The sequence below is a fragment of the Pseudopipra pipra genome, chromosome 1, assembly GCF_036250125.1.
Source record: "Pseudopipra pipra isolate bDixPip1 chromosome 1, bDixPip1.hap1, whole genome shotgun sequence".
NCBI classification, from domain to species: domain Eukaryota; kingdom Metazoa; phylum Chordata; class Aves; order Passeriformes; family Pipridae; genus Pseudopipra; species Pseudopipra pipra.
The window spans coordinates 151,371,345-151,392,845 of NC_087549.1; the positions used below are offsets into that span (position 1 = coordinate 151,371,345).

The 21,501-nt window shown below is 47.5% G+C and overlaps 1 protein-coding gene and 1 long non-coding RNA gene across 3 annotated transcripts in view; one reads left to right on the forward strand and one right to left on the reverse strand.

Annotated features, from left to right (window-relative positions):
- Positions 1 to 1,520: 1,520 nt before the first annotated feature.
- PLCD1 (phospholipase C delta 1) overlaps positions 1,521 to 21,501 on the forward strand; it is a 52,866-nt gene continuing 32,885 nt past the window's right edge. The window contains exons 1-2 of one of the 2 annotated variants that reach the window (XM_064639197.1): positions 1,521 to 1,979; positions 14,774 to 14,938. In XM_064639197.1, coding sequence (XP_064495267.1) covers positions 1,946 to 1,979; positions 14,774 to 14,938 — 199 coding nt within the window. In that variant the 5' untranslated portion in view covers positions 1,521 to 1,945. Of the gene's footprint in view, positions 1,980 to 9,743; positions 9,982 to 14,773; positions 14,939 to 21,501 lie in introns of those variants that run through there. The other variant, XM_064639190.1, reaches the window with a different exon arrangement.
- LOC135404452 (uncharacterized) lies at positions 1,974 to 9,660 on the reverse strand. The gene is made up of 3 exons (XR_010425668.1): positions 9,599 to 9,660; positions 9,228 to 9,290; positions 1,974 to 2,110 (listed from the first exon to the last, which is right to left on the reverse strand). It is a non-coding gene; the product is annotated as an uncharacterized LOC135404452 (long non-coding RNA).

Sequence of the window (21,501 nt, forward strand, 5' to 3'; positions counted from 1 at the left end):
ATATCCAACCTAAACCTCCCCTGGCAGAGTTTAAGACTGTGCCCTCTCGTCTTGCTGATAGCTGCCTGGGAGAAGAGATCAACCCCCACCTGGCTACAGCCTCCTGTCAGGGAGTTGTAGAGAGTGATGAGGTCTCCCCTGAGCCTCCTCTTCTCCAGGCTGAACAACCCCAGCTCCCTCAGCCTCTCCTCATAGGACTGGTGTGATACAGGGGAGAGTGAAGGAGTTACTATAATGCTGTTTTCCATCACCACTTTCAAACTGCCCTTCCCTACTTTTTCTCCTTTGTGAAAGCCATCATGTCCTCATCACCTCAGCTTTACTGGAGTTTCCAGTCTGGCTGGCTCATCCACCAGCCTTCCTGTACACTCCCTCCAGTACTCTTCCCCATCAGCTGAAAGGGTGACAAGCTGTGGAGGTGTCCTCCCAAAATCCCCCTGCCTCAAGGCTTTTAAGGCTGTACCAGGAATCTCTTGGGTGCTTCCAGCTGCTGTCCTGCCTGCCAGCAGCCGACCTTGCTGCCAAACAGTTTGCCCCATTGCAGTCAATGTCTGTGGGTTTGAAAAAGGAATGCTCCTTTCTGGGTCCTTTGGGAAGTGTCTAGTGGGAGATGAACCCCTCCCCCGTGGTAGTGGCCATGGGATAAAAGAGTGGACTTCAGAAGAGTCATGGGGTGAAATCTCTGTTCCTTTTTTCCTTCACTTGCTTGGTTTTGTTAGTTTTGTACTAACACAAGGAGTTTTGCTATATTAGGGCAGTTTTCCTTGGGTGGTGGCAGCAGCCTTATATTTGTGGACTGTAAAACTCTCCGAGAGCAAGGTCTGGGCTCTCAGAGGAGCAGTCCAATTCCTGGCAGGGAGGGACAAACTGTCCTAGTCCCAAAGTATTTTTCATCACATGTTTCCCAGACCTGTCACCATCAGAGAGGGACATTTCTGTCAGCGGAGCTGCCGGTTTTACAGCTGCTGAGGAGTGAGGGATCTGAATCTACCAATAACTCCATCAAGTGTTTGCATCAGGAAAACCTAAATAACCAGAAATGTAAATAAACAACAACAAAACAATAACTAAAAACATTCAAGTAGAGAGAAACTTTGTTTTCCCACACTGGATTCCTTTTCTTTCCCTGTTTGCAAGCAGTATCTGTCTACCCTTTGGAAATATCTAACTCAGAAGGAGGGGACAGAGTGGAAGAAATCAGTTCCACTCAGTAAAAGCCTCAGGACAGTGAAAACTCCAGTAAAACTCTATAGTTTTTCTGTCTCACTGTCTCAAATGCAAAGCTCATAACTTTTCTTCTGCCCTGAGCTCATTCCTCTGTGAGCTTTTGTGGTCACAGCTTCTATTTCCACACTGGCAAGTTCTGACCTGTTTTTTTTCCCTTGTGAAAAGAATTATACCCCCACCAGCACCTAAAAGCTCTTTAGCCCTAAGATCTGGTCTGTGGCATCTGCTTAAGTCCCTTTCCTTGACTTGGGGACCACCAAGGATGGACTCGCAGCACTCGGTGTCTTCTGGAAGCCGCGCCAGGAAGGAGCGGAGAAGGAAAATGTGGCAGCGGCAGGAAAAGAAGCAAAGAAGCATGGTTGTGAGGGTTCAGCAGCAGTAGCAGCAGCAGCAGGAGGCTGGGCCAGCGGTGAAGACGCCAGATGGAGCAGGGAGGAGCCAGGGCCAGCGCTGGGGCTCGGGCGCTTGGCCGCAGTCGGTGCGCCGGGCAAGGCAGCGGCGTGCGGATGCGGGAGAGGGATAAATGAGGAGTCATAGCGAAGACGCAATTCCAGCCAAGGGGAAGGAGCAGGCCTCTCCGAAGGGAGCTGACGTTGGGGATCACTGGAGCGGGGAGCGGCGGGAGCCTCGCAGCTCTGGCTTCCACCAGCGCTGACTCCTGGGCACAGCTGTTCGCCGGAGCCCTTCCTGCTGCTGCTCGTCGGCTTGTTCTGCAGCCATGGAATCGAATGGCACATTCCTCGCTTGCAACAGTAAGTCTGGGGAAACGTTCTTGCGTTTCAGCTCTCTTATCATGTCCAAGAGCTTTATTTTCCCCCCCTCTCTTCTCCCCCGTCCTTCGCCTCCCCATTCTCTCATTTGGAAGTAATGCAGCATTTCCTCGCTGTTAGAGAGAGATGACAGATTTTTCTCTATTAATAGGGTGAGCTCTGTTGGTAGGAAGGGTGTCTTGGCAGGGTAAGTGTCGGCAAGTTCAGAAAAGTGGATCCAAATCTCCTCCCCTTTCTGGTGAAACAGAGCGGGATGGGTGCTCTGCTCAGTAAACTTTGTGGGCTCTGGTGAAGAAAATAGAGCCTGGATAAACACCTTGGCTCAGGGTCTGTCCCCAAGACTCTGTAAATATTAAGTACAAAATAAGTAATGTTTCTAAAAAAAGAAGAAATCCTCTCTGCCCTTCCAGCAAATGAGATTTAAGAAGATTCAGTCATACCAGGTCTGGGAGGCTTGTCTGATGCACAGGGTAATGAAATATCCCCCCTTATTCCCTCACCTGACTTTATGTATTGCTTTGTTACCCCTTCATTGTGTTTTACTTACTCTAATGAGCAGAAAAAACTCAGGGCTGTGATAGCTGATAGCTACAGATTGAAATGGGCTATTGTGATCCCACAGAAATGGGAAAAGCCTAGAGTACTTATTTTTATTTCATGAGATAGTTGCTTTCTTACTGCAGTTGAGCTATAAACAAAAATAAACTAACAGAGCTATAAGTGATTGCACATAAACATAATCAATTTAGTGTTACCAGGAGAATTGTGAAAAGATTCCCGCAGGCTCAAGAAATCTTCCCTCTGATTCTCCCAGATGCTAAAAATCCAACAGGAAGGTGAACCAGAGGTTAATGTTATACTTTTTGTAGGTATCTCATTCATTATACAGCCACTGGGGAAAGAAAGCTAAGAAACACATCTGGAACTATTAAAACATTTCCCATTCTGGCCTGTGGGTTATTTTTCAGAGAATATTATTTAGTCTTCTGGGGTTAGGGACCGAGGAGAATTCAGTGGCTCTTAATCTATTTTCTTGTCTCAAGCAGAAAAATACACAAATGTTGAAAGAGCCAAGAATTTCAAAAAGTATTTACTGAAATTCCTTGACACGTAACACAGACACACAAGTGCCAAAGTCACTCCAAATGCCAGACCACTTAGACAAGAGAAGTTGCTCACATGTGGATTTGTTAGCAGGATCAGGCTTGTGCTATGTAGTTTGTAAGAAATTTCTGATGCTGTGGGTTGTAGACATATTTTGTCCCTGGATGCATGTTGAAAATCAGATTCTTTCTTTCAGTTTCTCTCTTTCCCCCCCCCCCCCCCCCCCCAACATAGAAACAACAACAGCTGTATTTACCATGTCAGAATTTATGTGGACTATTAATAACCTTTCTCTTACCTCGTGAAGTTGGTCTGTTTCTGAACTGGGAGCCCTTGTGCTTGCACAGATTATAGAATAGCTAATTTGTACTATGCCTTATTCTTATACACTGACTGTTTCACACAAGACACTGTGTATATTGTGTAGGGAATGCCACAGTCCAAGGATGGGAATGCCCTCAGCCACAGCCAGGGTGAGAATCAGCAGGGAAGGGTTAGTAAAATCCTACAAAACAGGCTGTTTCCTTGTGTTATTCTGTCAGCAAGTCCTCAGGATTAATGTCTATATTGAAATTTCCAAATGAATCATCTCCACCTGCCCTTCTGAGCTGGGAGCTCTGAGGAGGCTCCTTCTGGGCTTCAACCACCATGGGTGGAGATAATGTGACTTGGGATCAGCTGGGATCTGCTCTGGAGTAGCTGGTGACTTTGATCTCCTTTCCTACCAACAAAATGCTCCCAGCACACCCCTTTGATCCAGGTTATGCCTGATGCTCTATGTGGGAGTTTTATGAGCCATAGTGTTCCTAGCACTGCAGGAGGATTTGGGATACTGACACTTCTCAGTACATTACCCGGGCAACTTGTCTCTTTTTCAGACAAGTAAAATTAATTTTGTCTTTTTTATTTTGACACAAAACCTGCTAAATTTTCAGTCTGAGCAATGTCTTTTAGTAAAACAAAACCCACAGTTCCTGAGGTTGTTGTCAGCGTGTAAAGCCCTGACATCAGGCCCAAAAGCAGCTGAGTAGGGGAAAGAAGATGCTTGGGGAAAAATGGATTTTAATGAGGAAGTGAAAGAGGAGGGAGAAGGAAATGCAGGCGCTTGGAAAACTGCTGCAGGTAGCAGAGATGAAAGGATAGAACCAACCACAGGGAAAAGCAAGAGGGAGAGGTGTGTGGGAAAGAGATGGTTCGTGCAAGATCTGGAAACTCAGCTACCTGGATAAGCAGCTCTGGGAGCCAAAGCTGTTGATGATTTGGGACCAAAGTACAGTTTTCTTTAGAGGAAGATCAAAATATTTGAACAGGTATTTTTGAAGGAAAGCTGCAGATGAATATTTGGTGATTTGATCACCCAGTGTGGGATTCAGCTGGCTAAACATAGAGGTGTGGTAGAAATTTTAGGCTTACAGGGATCTAGACAGGTGAATTGTGCCCTGTCTTCTCCTGGCCCCTTGTTCAGTGCACTGTAGGTATCTGAATACTGTGAGACTGACACCCAGTCTTATCTCTGAGGTCCTTCCCATGGGTGGAGGGTCTCAGTCCTTATCAGCCAAGTCCACCAGAACAGAAGCCTGCAGACCTTGGTCAAACAAAGAGGTTTCTCTTTTTCTTTATGCAGGTAGAGAAGATTTTGCCACAGTTTCTTCTAACCTGAGATACCTCCACACCTTAAATAGGCCAGTCTGGACATTGTGTGGAGGGAAATTCTCACATCTCGGTCTGCCCCTCACATGGTACCTTTTAAAGCCCTGTATTGAGGTACCACACAACAAATCTCATGGGGTGTTTTTGGCTAGAGTTAGAGAAATTCCAGATAAATCACTTAGGAAAAAATATTTTTTCCCCTAGTTTTGCATAATTCAGTTGTGCAATTTAATTATTGCATGAATTTTGCCCTGCTACAGAATGTTGAGAATGACTTGCATTTTGCCTATGGAAGAAATTTAATTTCCTGAAGAAAATATTGTGAAAAACTGTTAAATGACCTTAAAAAAAAGTGAAGCTGGGACCCACCTACAACTGACTTTGGGTTTATGAAGAGAACATCTTCATCAGCAAGTGCTCAGAAACATGACTTGGGAGTCAGGCAACTAAACTGCATGAGTGCTCCTCCCTGTTGGTTCTGGTCCTTTCCATCAAGTTGATGTCCTTCTTTTCAATTACTTTCTTTACACACCAGCTACTGGAAAAGCTGTAATTTACTGCAAGCCAGTGTTTGTTTTAGTGTCTCTCACTCTGCAGCCAAAATCTCTGTGTGTACCCTGATGGAGGGAGGGACCAGTGGAAGGACCAAACCAAATCTTCGGTCAGGTTTTGGGTTCCTGAGTGCGATGAACTTTAATTGGGTGTTTTACCTGGATTTCATCAAGAGTGCAGGGCAGTAGCTTTTGATGGGTCACAGCCTGTTCCATGCACTGATCCAAGCTCCCTGTGAGTGACCCCGACTGGCAGGAAGATATATGAAGATATTCACAAATAAAGGTCATGATTTGAGCTTTCTGTGAAATGTCTGGGCAGGCAGCCTGGCTTTGCTTATACAAACCAGGGCCAGGGCTCTGCACTGTTTAACTTCCAGCACATTCCCCAGCATGGTTTTGATCCAACATGGCATGATCTGGGTGATGGGCCTGCAGTCCTTCCCAGAGGGCAGTCTGGATATAGTCAGCCTGTTCTGGGGGAAGATGGGCTGCACGGACTCATCAGGGCTGGAGAAGGGGCCATTCTCCTCCCAGAGACCTTGCAGACAAGGTGAGACAGACAAAGGATACAGAGAGAAAGTGGGGCTGAGAAATATTGGGCAGGGTGAAAGGACTGATCTCAGTGCACCAGAAACCTGCCCATCACACAGCTCCAGTGTGCCAGTGGAGGGAGTCTTCAGGCAGTGACTTGGAGGACAGCCACATGAGATTCAGGAGAACTCCTCCTATATGAAATGTTAAGGTTTCATATACACGGTTTCTGCCCCAGCTCAGCAGGACCTTTCAAGCACCCTGAGATGGGAGTGGGCAAGAAAAGCCAGTGAAAGGGAGAGGAGGTTTGGAGATGGAGAAGCCCATTCTCAGTGTCACCACAAGGTGGAACTTGGTACATACCACATGCACCGGAGATGCACCCACTGACAACAAGCACAGCATCGCCTTTGGCCAGGGATGCACCGATGAGTCTGGTCCCAGCACCTGCTCCACGATCCCCACTTCCCCACAGGGAGCAAGAGGGGGAGTGGTGGTGTAGAGGAGCCACTGGCATTTTTTGTTGGAGGTGAGAAGCTGGGCCAGCAGCAAGGCCTAGTCCTTGGAGATGGTGAGGTGTGACAAGGAGAATAGAGCAGAGGGCAGTGAGTGGTGTTCTGGGGGTAACAAGGAAGGAAGGAAAAGGAAGGTTTCTATGGGTGGGATGTGGGAGGGCATGGATGAAGTGAAGAAAGGACTCCAGAAGGAAAGGCAGGGCAGGTGGGACCTTGAAGACATGGAAGGAACCTTGCTGTCATGTTCTTCTGCAGGAAGAACAGCGTTATGTTAAACAGACCCAAATTTTTCTTCTGGGTAACAACTACAGAGCAAGGCACAACCTTTGGCCTCTCTAGTGGCAAAATCTCCCCTTAGCATGACATTTGTTGTTTGTTATGTAGCTGCCATAGGTATTACGAGTCATAATAATTTGCATCATGTGCATGACGTGATGGGGAAGTGGTGAGGTCATCACCAGCACAGGTATTTTCATTCCAGTCCTAAATTATCTCAAGTCTGGGCAAATCAGCAGCTGAGTTTTGTCACGTCGTTTGTGTCAGTAAAGAGACTATGATCAGAATTAGTGTTGCACCACTTTTGGTGTTGCCCAAACATGATGGTGATGGGAGAACATGTCCATCCCCAAAGAGCTGAAAAAACATCCTGCTCCTTTCTCTGTGAAGTGGTAATAGTGCTTCCTGAGCTCCTTTGTATAAGGATGTGATGGAGATTAATTCATTTTGGAAGATCATCTGAAGACCAGCCTGCGCATTACAGTGTTTTCACATAGCCCATTTCCTACCAGGCTCTACAGCCACTCTATCTCAAGTGCCTGTTTCCTGGATATTCAAGCACTTTGTTAACTTTGGGATCATGTTCTGACATCCTCATTCACATCGATTTCTGTTTGCTCTGGGAGGAATCCAGCTGGAATTGACGGGATGATCAGCACAGCCCCCATCCTGGGCACAGGCACATGAATAACTTCACTCATGTGACCAGTGCCACTTATTTAGGTGGGATTGGTCATATGGGTAAAATTGCATGACCCACTCAGGTGTTACCTGCAGTGAATAAGGCTTGGAGAATTTTTCTATGAGCCATTTGCAGGAATCACTTCCTCCAGCACCGGAGCGTGACGGCAGCATCGTGTAACATCAGCACACAGTGCCATGTAACCCAGGGTCACCCTTCAGGCTTCTGCTGTGAGATGTGACATTGTCTTTATATGACCTCAAGACCACAATATGTCCAGCTCTGTTGTTTCCCAAAGCAGGGAATTTCTGGCCCAATGATCTCGTCTTCATTTTAAAAACAAACTGATTCAAATTGTCTTATACCTCCGAAGCCTTCACGACAGCGAAACTCGCGCGTTGCTGTTATGGAGAGGTATCTAAACTCATTGAATACTGACCCTGTGCTTTGTGTGTGAGCAAACTTCAGGGATAAGTGCAGTAAAATGTTCTCCGAGGGCCTGGAAAGCTTTGAGCAGGGCTGTCACTGGCACTGCTATTAAAAATTAATGAGAAAATGAAGCACAAGGGCTCTGTGTGCTCCCAGATCAATCCCTCTGGGACTCTGCTGCTGGACAGAACAGTTGGTGTGTAGAAGCAAATTGTTTTGCTAAGGCAATTACAGGAGGGTCTTCCCTACTCCGTTAATTAGATCAGTCCTCTCCAGTAAAATGTGAAATATGGGAGTTGCTCAGAGACTGATAGCTAATAAATATCATCTAGCCACTGCATAATGGTGCCCACCTCCTCACCAGGGCAAAACCAAAGCTCCCAGGGAGTGCTGTGAAGGTTATGGCTCTGACACCCAGACCCTGCATGTGCAGGGGGCCCAGAAAGGCTGGAGGTGTTTCCTCAAACACCCACTGCCTGCCTGGCTAACAAGTTCAGCAATGCCCCCTCCAGAAATGGCCTTTATTTCCATTCACTGTCTGTGATTTGCAGTGGCTGTGTGTAAATAAAGCTTTATTAGATGTATTGCTGCTCAAGGCCATGCAATGCCCTGCCTTGTCCTCAGAGAGTTTCTTACATGTGGTGTATGGCAGCGATTAATGATTCTGACCCTGTCCTTGTGCTGGTCAAATAACCCAGTCCTCTGTGCTTCTCTGTGGGGGTTGGTAGGGCTTCCTTCAGACTGCAGAGAAAGAAGGGGAAGGTGACTGGATAGACAGATACCAGAAACAATGTTTCTGAAACCTGAATTGAATATGATGAGGGGCTGGTGATGGGAGAGCCTTTGATTAGGTTTGCAGCAGGAACAGTGACATGTGGTTTGATGTCAAGCTTCTTGGGCATATACTGGTTCTGCAGTAAGGGACATTCACCCCAGTTTGACCCCTTTCCCTGCAGTACTTCACCCTTGCTTGCCTGGCAGGGCAGCAGCTGACAAAGGCAATGACAAAAGAAGATAGCCTGTGACAAGGTGTGTATATAACTGCTGTACATCACTGCAGAAACGGTCATGGCTAGGGAAGAGGTGGATTTTAGTCCCAGCCATTGCCAGGACAATGGGGAATGGTTGTGAGTTTCAGCAAAGGAAATTTATACTGGTCATAAAGAACAAATTCTTCACTGAAAACATCTAAGCTCTTGGACAGGGAGCTTAATTGGCTGTGGATATCTCTGTCCTTAGAGATATCCAAACTCACCTGAACAAGACTGTGAGCAACCAAGTCTACCTTTGAAGGTGACCCCAATTTGAGTTGGGTGATTGACTCTGGAGAGCCTCAGAGGTCCATTCCACCTTGAATTATTCTCTGATTTGTGTAATCAGTGACCTGTTAAATGCCTGAAGGGGCTTATTCCTGTATCAGAGTGCAGGGTAAATCTGAATTACAAGAATAAACCCAAAGCTATGCAGAAGTGCAGGGTAAGTGACTCACCCAAGTCACACAGGAAATTGGTGGCAGAGAAGACACTCTTCGGACTCTTAGGAAAATACTCTTCTGTAGGTGGAAAAAGAACAGCATTAAAACACAGTTTCCGAGCAGCTTTTTGGCCACATCTGCCCTGGCTGAGAGGTTTTAGCTTCGTCTTCAGTCCCTGTCAGTGGGAACAGCACGGAGCAGCCAGGCACAGAAGAGAAAGGGTGGAGCCAAGCTCGCCCTGATCCAGGCGTTCGTGGGCAGGATAAGCTGACAAGCCCAAGGCACTGATTAGAAGCCACAAACAATATCTGGGACTTCTCCAGCCTCTGGAAATGATGCGTAAAAACCCACTGGCGTACGACTGCTGGAAAACTTGTTCCTTCTACCTGGGCAGCTGCCGGCAGTCTCCTCGGTTTAATTTTGCATCCAGCGTGTGCTGGTGAGCAAAGCGGGAGGAGAGACTTCCCACAGTCCCACCCCCAGCCGGACTCTGCCCTCCCCTGCCTTCCTCTGCTCTCGCTGCCCCAATTGCCTGCGCTCCCTCCTTGGAGCCCCGTTTGACACCGCGCACGCCGGAGGCTCCTGGATGAGCAGGGATCCCTGCAGGGGTGGCGTGGCCCCCCATCCTTCCCGGCACCCGACGCCTCTCCCTGAGCCCCACGCTGGATCATGCAGTGCATCCGAAGGCAGCCCAAGCGCACCGTATCCCAGGAAAACATGCTACTGGAGCAGAGCCGTCGAGTGGCCGCGTTGAATGGCATCAGGCTGGGTAAGGGACAGGTTGGCCACAGCCTCGGCACTGGGCTGGCAGCTGCTTCGTTTCTGCGTCTTTTCCCCGTGCAGAGGCAATGCTCCACCCTAAAGACAACTCCAGCGTTATTTTTAAGTTCCCGAGGTTTCTTTTCCTTTCATTTGCCTGTAACCACACGCCAGATGTGCAAAGCGCTTCGTTGGAGGCATCAAAGGATGCGGGAGATCTTTGGCAAAGGGTCGGTTCCCAAATCTGTGGCTCGGCTCTCTGAACTGCCACTGGTTGAAGGGGTTTGGGGAGGGCAGTGCCCTTTTCCTGCCAGATTTTAGCACTGTTCAGGGGTGTGTTGCCTGTTGCTGTAAGAGCCCAGGGAACCACTCACAGTTTGCATTCACCAGACGAAAGAGGAAACAGTTTCAAAACTTTTGTGCCTGGCTACGAACTCATTGCTGGTTCCTGCTCTCTGGAGACACAGCCCAAGTGGATGCCAGTCCCTTGATTTCCGTGGATAGAGAGGGCAGGTGGGAATGGGAAACAGCTGTTTACCCACCCGAGCTCTTTAGATTTTATCAAAAAGTCTTTCTGCCCTTTTAAACCAGCAAACCTGAGTTATGCCTGGTCTGTAAGCAGGTGGGAGGGGGAGGGCAGGCAGGAGGAGGCTTGTTTTATAGAAGCTATAATTAAGTTCTATCAGACCAGCAGATTAAGGAGTGAACAGTGCAACAATATAGATTATTACTGTCCTTCTAACTATCTGCTTAGTGAACTGAAACCCTGGCTTCTGCCGTGACAGCTATTGTTTTATTGTGCTTCCTGCTTGCTGTAAACCTGAGCTAGATAAGCCAAAGGTTAACATTTTTGATGTCTCAGTGTCTAAAGCTTCCTAGTTTAGTATATTAACATCGTGGTTATTGCAGTGCTGTGTGTGCTTGAGGTGCTTCTGCCTTGGCCAAACATGATTTTTCCTCTGACCATCACTGAATGCTGAATATATTCTGTTTAGAAAGTGCATGATTGATGTTTTGTGAGAAGGGAGGTCCTGACTCTTGAAAGGCATTCTGGAATTTTGCATGCCAAATGTGTATTTGGTATTTTACAGAGGATGCTAAACAAGACACAGTCCTGCCACATGTGTCAGGCAGGATTTGGACATGTATTTCAGTGTGGTGATTGTGCTTCTCATACCTAATGTTGTTATATAGTTGGAAATCAATATCCTTGTCCTGCTGCACAGTGTTTTTTAACTTTTAAATTATGTATGTTTATGAGGACTCTGGTTTCTTTCATACAAGTTTCCATTGCTGTGAGATTGAGCTCTGGACCACAAAACTCCTCAGCTTCAGGCTTTGAGCAACCTGGTGTAGTGGAAGGTGTCTCTGCCCATGGCAGTGGTGTTGGAACTAGATGACCTATAAGGTACCTTCCAGTACAAACCATTCCATGATTCTCCATGGAGCTTTTAGGCCGAAATCCTCAGGAGCTGGTTCAGGCATAAAACCTGAAATGAGGCTTCTGCTGGGAAAAGGTGTTTTTTTTCTGGAAAGCAGTTCAGTTGACCAGCTGAGAGTAATGTCCCACTGACACATCAGGGGTGAGTTTGTGGTTCCTGTATCAGCAGATCAGAGCGTCTTCAGCTCCATCTCTGACCTAACAAAACGCTGTTGTAGGTAGGACCAGAGAAGCTAAGTGACTCACCCAAGGACATGTAAAGAGTCTGTGGCAGTGCTTGACTGGGCATAGGAGGCAGGGCCCAAAACTTTGGCCCTCTTTCCTCTCCAGTTCAGCTGTGTCAGCTTGAACTGCTGCTACACAGACCCAGAGCAGGCCTGACACAGGCTGGGCCCACCTGGCCAAGGGGATGTCCCTTCTTCCTCTGGGTGGTTCAGCCAGGAGAGGTCAGCTCTGGGTAACTGCCCTCTATCTGAAGGGACCCCACATCAAAGGGATGTCAGAGCTGTTAGACATTCATGATTAGCCCTCTCGCCCTTTCCTGACCAAACCTGCTGCCTCTTAGGGGGAAGCTTGTCTCCGTCCCCTCCCTGCCTTCTCTCACTGCCCCTGACTCAGGCTCCCTGCCAGCTTTTGTCCTTGCCATGCCTTCACCATGCACTGTCCCTCTTCATCCTTCCCTCCAGCTCTTGCAAAGTGCAGTGCCCTCCTTTGCTGATCATTTAACCTTTCCTGGTCCTCAGGCACAACAACCAAGAATGATTGGTAGGGCTGCTCCCACTCCATAGTTAGAACCTTGCAAGATGAAGGGGAGTTTTGACCCATGCTGATACAGTGACTAGGCTGTGCAGGTGAGCAGGATGAAGGGCTCTGAGCTCCAGCTTGTGTCTGAACTGTGTGGTCTAAGCCTGGAGGAGAGGAATCTGCCCATGGCCACCACCTGTGCCTATCCAGATTTGTCTGTATGACACTGGTGCAGCTCTTTGGGATGTCCTGGTAGCAGGACATGTTACAGATGCTGCACATGGTGTCTGAGGAACCAAACATGTCCCAGTTAAAGGGATTTCTCATTACCCATTTATGGACATAGGCATCCAAAGGAATTGAGGTTTTCCTGCTTTCCTCCTCATGTCACCCTAGGATGACATGTTCTCCTATTCCCATAATGATGCCTTGTGTGGTTGGGATCTGAAGAAAAAGAAGGAATGAGTCTGGGAGCTAGAACAGAAATGTGGGTAAATAGGGAGAAGGAAGAAGTTAGTTTCCTCTCCAGCAACCTTGAGGAATGCCACAGGGATGTTAGTGAGGCTGGAGGCTGTGGTATCTTCTCTGTACTTGGAAGACCTTTGCCTCAGAGAAGAAGTACAGCTCAGGAGGCTGAGGACTCATGAAGCTGTTGTGGTATCTGTCCGTCCTCTGAATGATCTGGCCTCTTATCAGTCCCTGGGAATGCTGTCCCAGACCTTGTAGACAGGATCAACTTTTCATCCTTCTGCACTGTGCAGGAGACAGCTTTTCTTTCTTCTCTCCATGAGTTTTTTTCTGAAGTTTCCAGAGGAGGAAGCATTCAAATTCTCCTCTAGGGAATCACTGGATCAGACAGGAGCTGAGAGGCCCAGGGGATGCTGTAGCATGGGAAGACACTTAATTAATGAAATAGCTAATTTAATGTAGAGGAAAGAGAGATGCCACAACCACCTCTTCAGGATCTCCAGTTCCCACTGTGACACTTTCAACTCTGGATGCTTTGGCCAGGCTCAGCTCTGGGCATGATCCTTGGCACCTCAAATACCAGTAAAGGCATGTGAGTGGTTCATGAAGTGAAACCTGGACTCCCCTCATACTTACCTGTGATGAAGATCTCAGGCTTTGGCAACATAAAATGCTCTCTTCAGGCCACTGTATCCCGGTTACAAACTCACAGTGAACTTTTTGCTGCTGCCACTATGACCCACCTTGGTGCTCTGCAGCACCTGGTACTTCAGTTTCCTATATGAATGGTCAGGATTCTAGGAATTTGGCCACTTGGATCTCATACTGAGTTTTATTTTTCAAGCAGGCCCAAAATTTGATAGTTTATTGCCTTGCTCTGTTTAAAAAAGGAAAATTCAAGGCAGCTGTGTCTTCCAGAGAAGAACCAACCCTGCCTCACAGGGGACACTGCAGTAGAAAAGTTATTGCATAAATCAGTTAAGTTGGAGTTCTGCTTTGTGACACGCCACATTATGTTTAGGTAGCATTGGGAATTTTTGCATGATGTGTTGGGTGACTGCAAGTGGCCAAGTGGTTACCTGCAGTGTTAAGATAGGGTTAGAAAAAATCCAGCTGAATTGGGATGTACGTGATCAGCACTAGAGTTAAATGCTGTTTCACCAGCTCTGAACCAGCCTTTCATGCCATGTCAGAGAAATGCAAGGTGCCTATTACAGAAAGCCCAAGAAGTGTTTCTCATGTGTCATGCTCTCACCCTCCTCAGCCCACACGCTCCAGATCTGTAATTAATGGTTTGTTTGAGGGACAGATTCTCCAAGGTATTTAGGTATGTGGAAGTCATATACTGCTGAGACATTCAAAACCATGTAGAATGCCAAATCTGTGTTTTCAAAGCCTCTGTAGGTGCCTTTTGCCTCTCTAGATGTCTTAACTGCCTTCCTGAATCTAGGTTAAGCTGTGAAATGTGAAGTTTCTGGAACTAGAAGGTCTGGTTGTTATTACTTGACATTGCAGTGGCCTAGTAGAGTAAGAAAGATAAAGATTCTCTTGGGTGGTTGAGAAGTGAGGAGAACATGGTTACTACCTTAATATTACCTCATAGGTATATTGTTACCTTTCACCAAACTTCCCTGTCCTAAGCTTCATGTCACTGATCTGCAGAATTCCCATGTGGATAGCAAGGTGCTGCTTGCCTGAGAAGGACGAGTGATACCTTTGTGTGTTCCAACAAAGGAAATGCAGAATAGATTTGAAACCACTTGAAAGTTCCTGACAGCATTCCAATTACAAGTTATGCAACTTTCCTCATTCTGCTGCTACTGTTTTGTTGTTTGTTTTACTGTAGTTTTTGCATCCTGACAGTAACTGTATTTGCTGGGAAGGAAGTATTTTGTGTTTGTAAACCACATGAGAATTGCCATACAAAAGTCTTTAGGCTCAATCTAAGAAATGTACAAAGCTTCAGCCTCTTTTGTGAGCATTAAGTGTGACGTGGAGGAATGATTTCTGTGTGTCTCTGCTCAGCTGTCCTCCCCAACCTGTCTGCCCTGCAGTTGTCTGTCTGTCTCTATTGTCCTGTGGAAGGGAAGACTCCCTGAGCATCATTTCTTGAGCTGTCTCTTACATTACCACTCCTGTTTCACCACAGGCCTCAAAGATGACAAGGATCTGAAGTTCCTCCTGAAGGGCAGCCAGCTGCTAAAAGTGAAGTCCAGCTCCTGGAGAAAGGAGCGGTTTTATAAGCTCCAGGAGGACTGCAAAACCATCTGGCAGGAGTCAAAGAAGGTGCTGAGATCTCCAGAGTCACAGATCTGTAAGTAAAGTCTGCTTTGTCACGGGCAGTGGGGCACTTTGTGAGAGGTGCTTGGGGTGAACCAGGACATTTATGTGTGGTGTGGAGGCAGGGCTTGGAGCAGTGAGACCAGATCCTTCATACCTCCTGTAGCACACAAGCTGAGGGATGCTGTCAGCTCCGGAGACAGCCGCGAGGAATCCGCCGTGTCAGGAATGGCCACATTTCCCAAGCTCACGAGCTACTGCTTGAAATGGTTGTGGGGTGGGCTGTGCTGCTCTCAGCAGCCCTGCCTGGCTCGTTTCCTCCCCAAATTGTTCAGGTTACTCAGGTGCCCAAGCCCTAATGCTCAGTGTGAGACATGGTGTGAGCATCTGTGGTGTGGTCTGTGCGCTTGGGCTGTTGGTCTGGGCTCTGCCAGGACACTTCTTTCCCGCTTTCAATCCCTGGGAAAACTGTCATTTAAGCCTCATGAGGGAACTGCAGAGAAGTGGAAACCCAAGGGCTGGCAGGAGATGTCTCTGGGAAGGAAAGCCTATTCTCATTCTTATCTTGGAAACCCAGAATCTGCCCTATTGTAAAAAGTCCAGATATGACAATGGTTTATATGGCACAGGGAGAACAATTCTGTGCCAGCATCACCCAGCTTGGCGCCGTAACTGGGACCAGGAGCCCAATTGTGCAGTCAAAATGGGATCAGGCAGGGTGTGTGTCTGTTTATATCTGGGTTTTCTTCTCATTTGGTATTTTTATGATATATTTCTCCATATTTTCCGACATTCTTCTCTCGTGTTTCACTAATCATCAGAGTCTTGTAAATCTAGGAGGTAAGTTAGTAACATGGACTATATTTTATGATATGTTGAAATGTGCTATTTACACAGTTTTCTTGGTAATGATCACAACTAAATGATGGGTGGGCCTTCCAAATTACCCCCCTCCCACAAGCAGTGATAAGATTTTCAGTGGGAGGAGTAAAGTGACAGGGTAAAATACATTTGGTTTGTAACCCTGGTTGCCACACTCTTCTCACATGACCTGGAGTGCCTCATTTAATCTCTTTGTGCATCCTTCCCCACACATTTTCTCTTTCCTCCTCTATCTAAATGTAAAAGAATCACAGAATCCTAAAATGGTTTGGGTTGGAAGTGACCTTGAAGATCATCTCGTTCCACCTCCCTGCTGTGGGCAGGGACACCTTCCACTATCCCAGGTTTCTCCAAGCCCCATCCAACCTGGCCTCGAACACTTCCAGGGATGGGGCAGCCACAGCTTCCCTGGGTAACCTGTTCCATCCATTGTCTTGCCATCCTCTGAGTGAAGAATTTTTTCCTAACATCTAATCTAAGTCTCTCCTTTTTTAGTTTAAAATCATTCTCCCTTGTCCTATCACTGTCTGCCCACGTAAGAAGTCGCTCTCCTTCTTTTTTCATAAGCCCCCTTTAGGTACTGAAGGCTGCAGCGAGGTCTCCCTAGAGCCTTAGGTTTGGAGCCTGTCCTTTACTGGGTTTGGATGCCCAGCACGGTGGGATCCTGAGCTCAGCTGGGCTCTTTAGGTCTCAGTGCAATAATCCATTTAACAACTACGACCACAAAGACCTCGGTGAATGTTTGTCCTCTGGGAGCACCTGCTCTGCTGAGCTCTGTCCCATATAAAACCAAAGTCCTTTACCGGATAATATCTTGCTATAAAACAAATAAGGACATGATTTGAGAAGAATCACTTTCAGAGCTTGCTTTCCTGTGCTGTGAGCCAGCCCATAACTCAAAGTTATGGGGTCAGAGAGCACCTACAGCAACGGTCCTGACCCCACCTGGTCCTCAGAAGTAAATGGGAGGGGATCCCTGTGCTGTGGCTCCAGAGACCTTGACACCTGCCTGGTTGAACCCATTGCCTCCATGGCTGAGGCAGTGACATGGAGAGCAGGTACAATTGTGACTTTATTTACTGAGCTGCAATAAGAGTGAGCTCAAATCTTTTGAGCTGGGCATTGGGCCCAGGCTTTGAGAGTGTGTCTGCGTGGGTGTGGATTTACAGCACTCAAGATACACTTTGGAAACTGAGCACAACCAGTGTTGCCACACTGCTGGAGACAGAGGCAGTGCCACTGTGGGAAGGAGAACCTGCTGTGCCCTGGGAGTGTCCTCACTGCAACGTGAAGGGGGAGGGATACTACCTGATGGCTCACAGACACGTGCAGGCTCCTTGACACTCCATGCATCCACACCTTTCCAGAGAAATGCTCTTCACTACACCAGGTTGCTCAAAGCCCCGTCCAACCTGGCCTTGAACAGCTCCAGGGATGGGGCAGCCAGAGTTTCTCTGGGCAACCTGTTCCAGTCCCTCACCACCCGCACAGGAAAGAATTTCTTCCTTATAGTTAATCCAAACCTGCCCTTCTTCAGTTCAAAGCCATTCCCTTTTGTTCTATCACTACTTGCCCTTGTCCAAAGTCCCTCTCCAGCTCTCCTGTAGCCCCTGCTGGTATTGGAAGGGGAAGGAGACTCTAAGGTCTCCCTGGAGGCTACCCTTCTCCAGGCTGAACAACCCTGTCTCTCTCAGCCTGTCTCTGCAGCAGAGGTGCTCCAGCCCTCTGAACATCTTCATGGCTTCCTCTGGACTCACTCCAACAGGTCCACATCCTTCTGATGTTGGAGGCCCCAGAGGTGCAGTACTCCAGGTGGGGTATCACGAGAGCAGAGTAGAGGGGCACAACCACTTCCCTCAACCTGCTGGTCACACTTTTTCTTGCTTTTCTCATTTACTGATCCTCTGAAACCTTCCACTCTCAGCTTTCAGAATGATCGCTGGGTTTGAGTTTCCTTCTTGAGCTTTTAACTTCACCAGGCTGCTCTAGGTTCAGGCATAGGGAGGATTATCCCGGCTTTTGTTGTGTCCTTTGGCAGGCTCTACCACCACGGCTGCCTTCTCATTTGATCTGGTGTGTGAAGGTGGTCACATCAGAGGAGGAGTGCAGGGTCATGATTTGAGGCCCAAAATCAGGGACTTCAGTGCGAGTCTTTCCAGAGGGTCACCCTTCCTTGTTGACAGACAGCTACTTTGCTCTCCAGTTCAAAGCCTTCCTAAACCTGCAGATTATCTCCCTTTTTAGGATGGAAAAAGAGTGAGCAGAATGGAAACCGGGAGGTTTGAGCAGCGGGTCTAATCTTATCTGCAGCATTGCTGGCAGTGAGCAGATGGATGCACCTCAGAGGAGCAGTCTGGGCAGGGTGAGGGTCATGTTTTTGTTTGGATAATTTCCTGTTATTCCTATTGCTGCTCTTATGACCATGTGGAAAAGTTATTTGTAAACCATTGTGTGGTGGAGCCTAGTAGATAACACTGGGGACTGCCAAGGTCAGGCAGGAGAATCTCAGATGCTTGAAGTTCAAAAAGCCCAACATATCAGGGTTGTCACAGGCACACATGTTGCCCGGCTCAGATACACAGGGTACAACCAGTACCTTCCTCTGTTGTCTTTATTTTAAACAACTAGGAATTTAGATTGGATGCTGTCTTCATAGCTGTAATGCCCACAGGGCTTTTTGGGGGGGATAGGCTGTGTTTCCAAAACGGTTTCTATGCAGGTAGAACATGATCCATTTTTTCCTTACTATCCATAATTTTTCAGTATGTTCCATTTAAGTCCAAGGGAACAGGTTTTTTTTCCAAAAGCCCTTGAAGCATCTTAAGTCAGTTTTCCAACAAGTGTCTTCTGCCCTGTGTGTACTCTCTGGTTGCCTCCAGCAGAGACATAGGAATGCTGGGCATGAAGAGCAGCACAAAAGCACCATTTTTCAGCATAGCTTGCTCCATCCTGTGTCTGAGCTACATATCAGATCCATAAACACCCTGCTGTGTTACCTGAAATGTTGTGTAGGGCCATGGACAGGGTGGATGCTTCTTTGGCCCATGAGGCTTTTACACAGCTTTCTCCCTGGGCTGAGAAAACAGAGTTCAGGTTGCACGATTAACAGTTTTGGGGCAAAGAAAAGATTTGTGCAAGGGAGCTGGAAAACAGTTCATTCTGAGCCAGTTCACTCCTGAGCATCACTGTGGTGCAAGGGAGGAGAGTCAAAGGAGGCAGAGGGCCTGGATGGCAGGAGCAGCAGCCTGTCAGTAGCACTGTCTAGTTTAGCTGTTGTCAAATATCAGATCTCATCTATGTGAAATAAAAAGAGCAAAAAGGCATTTGCTGCTTTCAGTGAAATTGATTTTTGAAAGTATTTTCTTAAACCAGCTGTAATCCCTTGTGTGAGCTCACTTAAGCCAGACTCAATCCCTTTAAAAACTCTCTGAACTCGGGGATTTGCAGGGATGGCTGAAAACTTTCCAGTGAAACATCCTTTCGAGCGTTTGGTGGAGGAACAGAATATTCAAAGCCAGAAGGAGAAGATTGAATGAGTCATTTAGGTTTAGGGGTGCTACAGTGGGGCCCCAGAGACGGTGCTTTGGTACCTCCTGCACTCTGTCTCTGCTGGAGGCTCAGGGAGGTGACGTTTCCCATGGCAGCCCTGAAGGAGCTTTGCTCACTGAACCAGGGATGACTCACTGGGGGTGTGTCCTTGAGTCAGAGCAGTGAAGTCAAGAAAGAACTTCAGGAGTTTTAGCTGAAATATTTCCATTTCTGGCCAAAAGATTTACGTAAAAACTGCTATTGTTGGAATTTTTTTCCCCTGTATTTTGGTTAAAATAATCTGCTTTGGGAGCAATTTACAGAGGTGGACTATATTCATTGCACTACTGAGTGTTACAAGTGGTGATCGTATTATTATTTAAAGTCATGAAATTGATATTTTGATGTAGTAATTAGTTATCTCACTATTAAAAATGCACAAAATTTGTTCCAGTTCTTCTGACTTCTGGCCCAACTATAGGATATTTTTCAGCAGAAAACTTTTTCCTTCATTTGTGACTTGCTGTGACATTTAGGAGTGCCCTTAAAATGCCGTGCAATGAATATAACATACCACTTTTTTTTGAAGAGTAAATGCTTGCCTCCATTGAATTAATGCCCTGAACCTGCTTGCAGAAAAACAAGAAGGATGTGATATTTCTCTGTGCTTGCTCGAGTCAAGAAGTGAAAGCTTTAAATTGTTCCTGATAAGTGTCTAAAGTCAACAGAAACTCCCAGCAACCTGTATGCACACAGCAGGTAGTTGGCTGCACCTACAGCTTCCTTCTGCAGTTTTCTTTAGGAGTCATTGCTCCGTGGTCAGACATGTATTTATCCCTGGAAAAATATTTGCTGATGTGAATGTGTTATGCAAGGCGGCCGTCAGCTGCGAAAACAAAACCGTCTGTCTGTGGGTCTCATCAGTTTTTATCAAAATCACTCGACCCATAAAACACGTCATTTCAAATGCAGGGCTGCCTGTTTCTTCGATTGAGTTTTGAATCAGGCCACCGCCTGCGTCGCCGGGACAGTTTTCATCACAGGCAGCGCGCTGACAAATATCGACCTTATTCTCCACAGCATATGTTAAATGCAAAGACAGAAGTGTTGAGAGCCTCAGATCCAAATTTAGCGGCGCTGTGGTGGCAGGAGAAGCAGGAACTAGTCGCCGAAATAGTTTGCAGGGCCCTGGTTGGGATGTGTGAAAGGAATGTAAATAGAGACCTCTCTATTTACATCAGCACCCCAAGCTGTGATGGGTAGGCAGAAAGGCTGGGTAAAGACCTTATATTAAAAGGAATTTCCAGACAACCTGTAAACTTGCATGTGCATTATATCACTGGTTGTCAGCGGGTGACACGCGCCAGCAATGAGGGCAGACTGCTGTGCAGCTGATCTCCAGTTAGAACAACCTGCTGAGCATGTCAGTGCAGGGGGGGCAGAGATGAGAATGGATGAGGAATCAGCAGCTGGCACCTGCGGTAATTCACACACAGGGAAATGAAAGAGCAATGTGGTCAGGGCTAAGAAGGCACAGCACAGTGGGGCTCATGCTAAACCCATCCGTGAATCATGACAATGAAGCGTCCCTCAGGGGTGAGGGTGACGGATAGCCTGTGGTATTCCCAGTCCGGAGAGCTGACAGTGCTCCAGCTCCCGCTGATTACAAAGGTCCTGATCCCAACTGCGTTTGGCCATTAGCATCAGCCCCCTGGGGGGAAACCGAAATCCACCGAGCGGCTCTTCCTGGGGTGAAACCAAAGCGAGGAGCAGCACGCGGTGCCGGTTCGCCCCGTGTGCTCAGCGTGTTGTGAAATCCATGCCGTGTCTCTGTGGGGCAGTCCCGGGGGCAGGCAGCAGCTCTCATCTGTTCCTGACAAGATGCTGAGCCCTCCTGGCCGCGGTGCAGCTGGTGAGGGCCTGAGCTCTCCGCAGACACGCAGGATGCTCTGCAAGCTGTTAACGGCTGGGCACGTTTCTCATCTGCGTTTCCTGACAGTAAACAGAAGTGACTTACGGGGACAATTAGAGTGGGATGGAGTAATTCGATGTGACTGAACGGCACATTGCAGGGATCACTTACTAATGACAGGGGGGCAGGATAAGGAAAGGATTTGAGGAGTATTTCCCCCAGAGTGAAAAGCTGCCCCCCTCCCCCAGTGAAACAGATGTTTTGGCAGTGCCTCC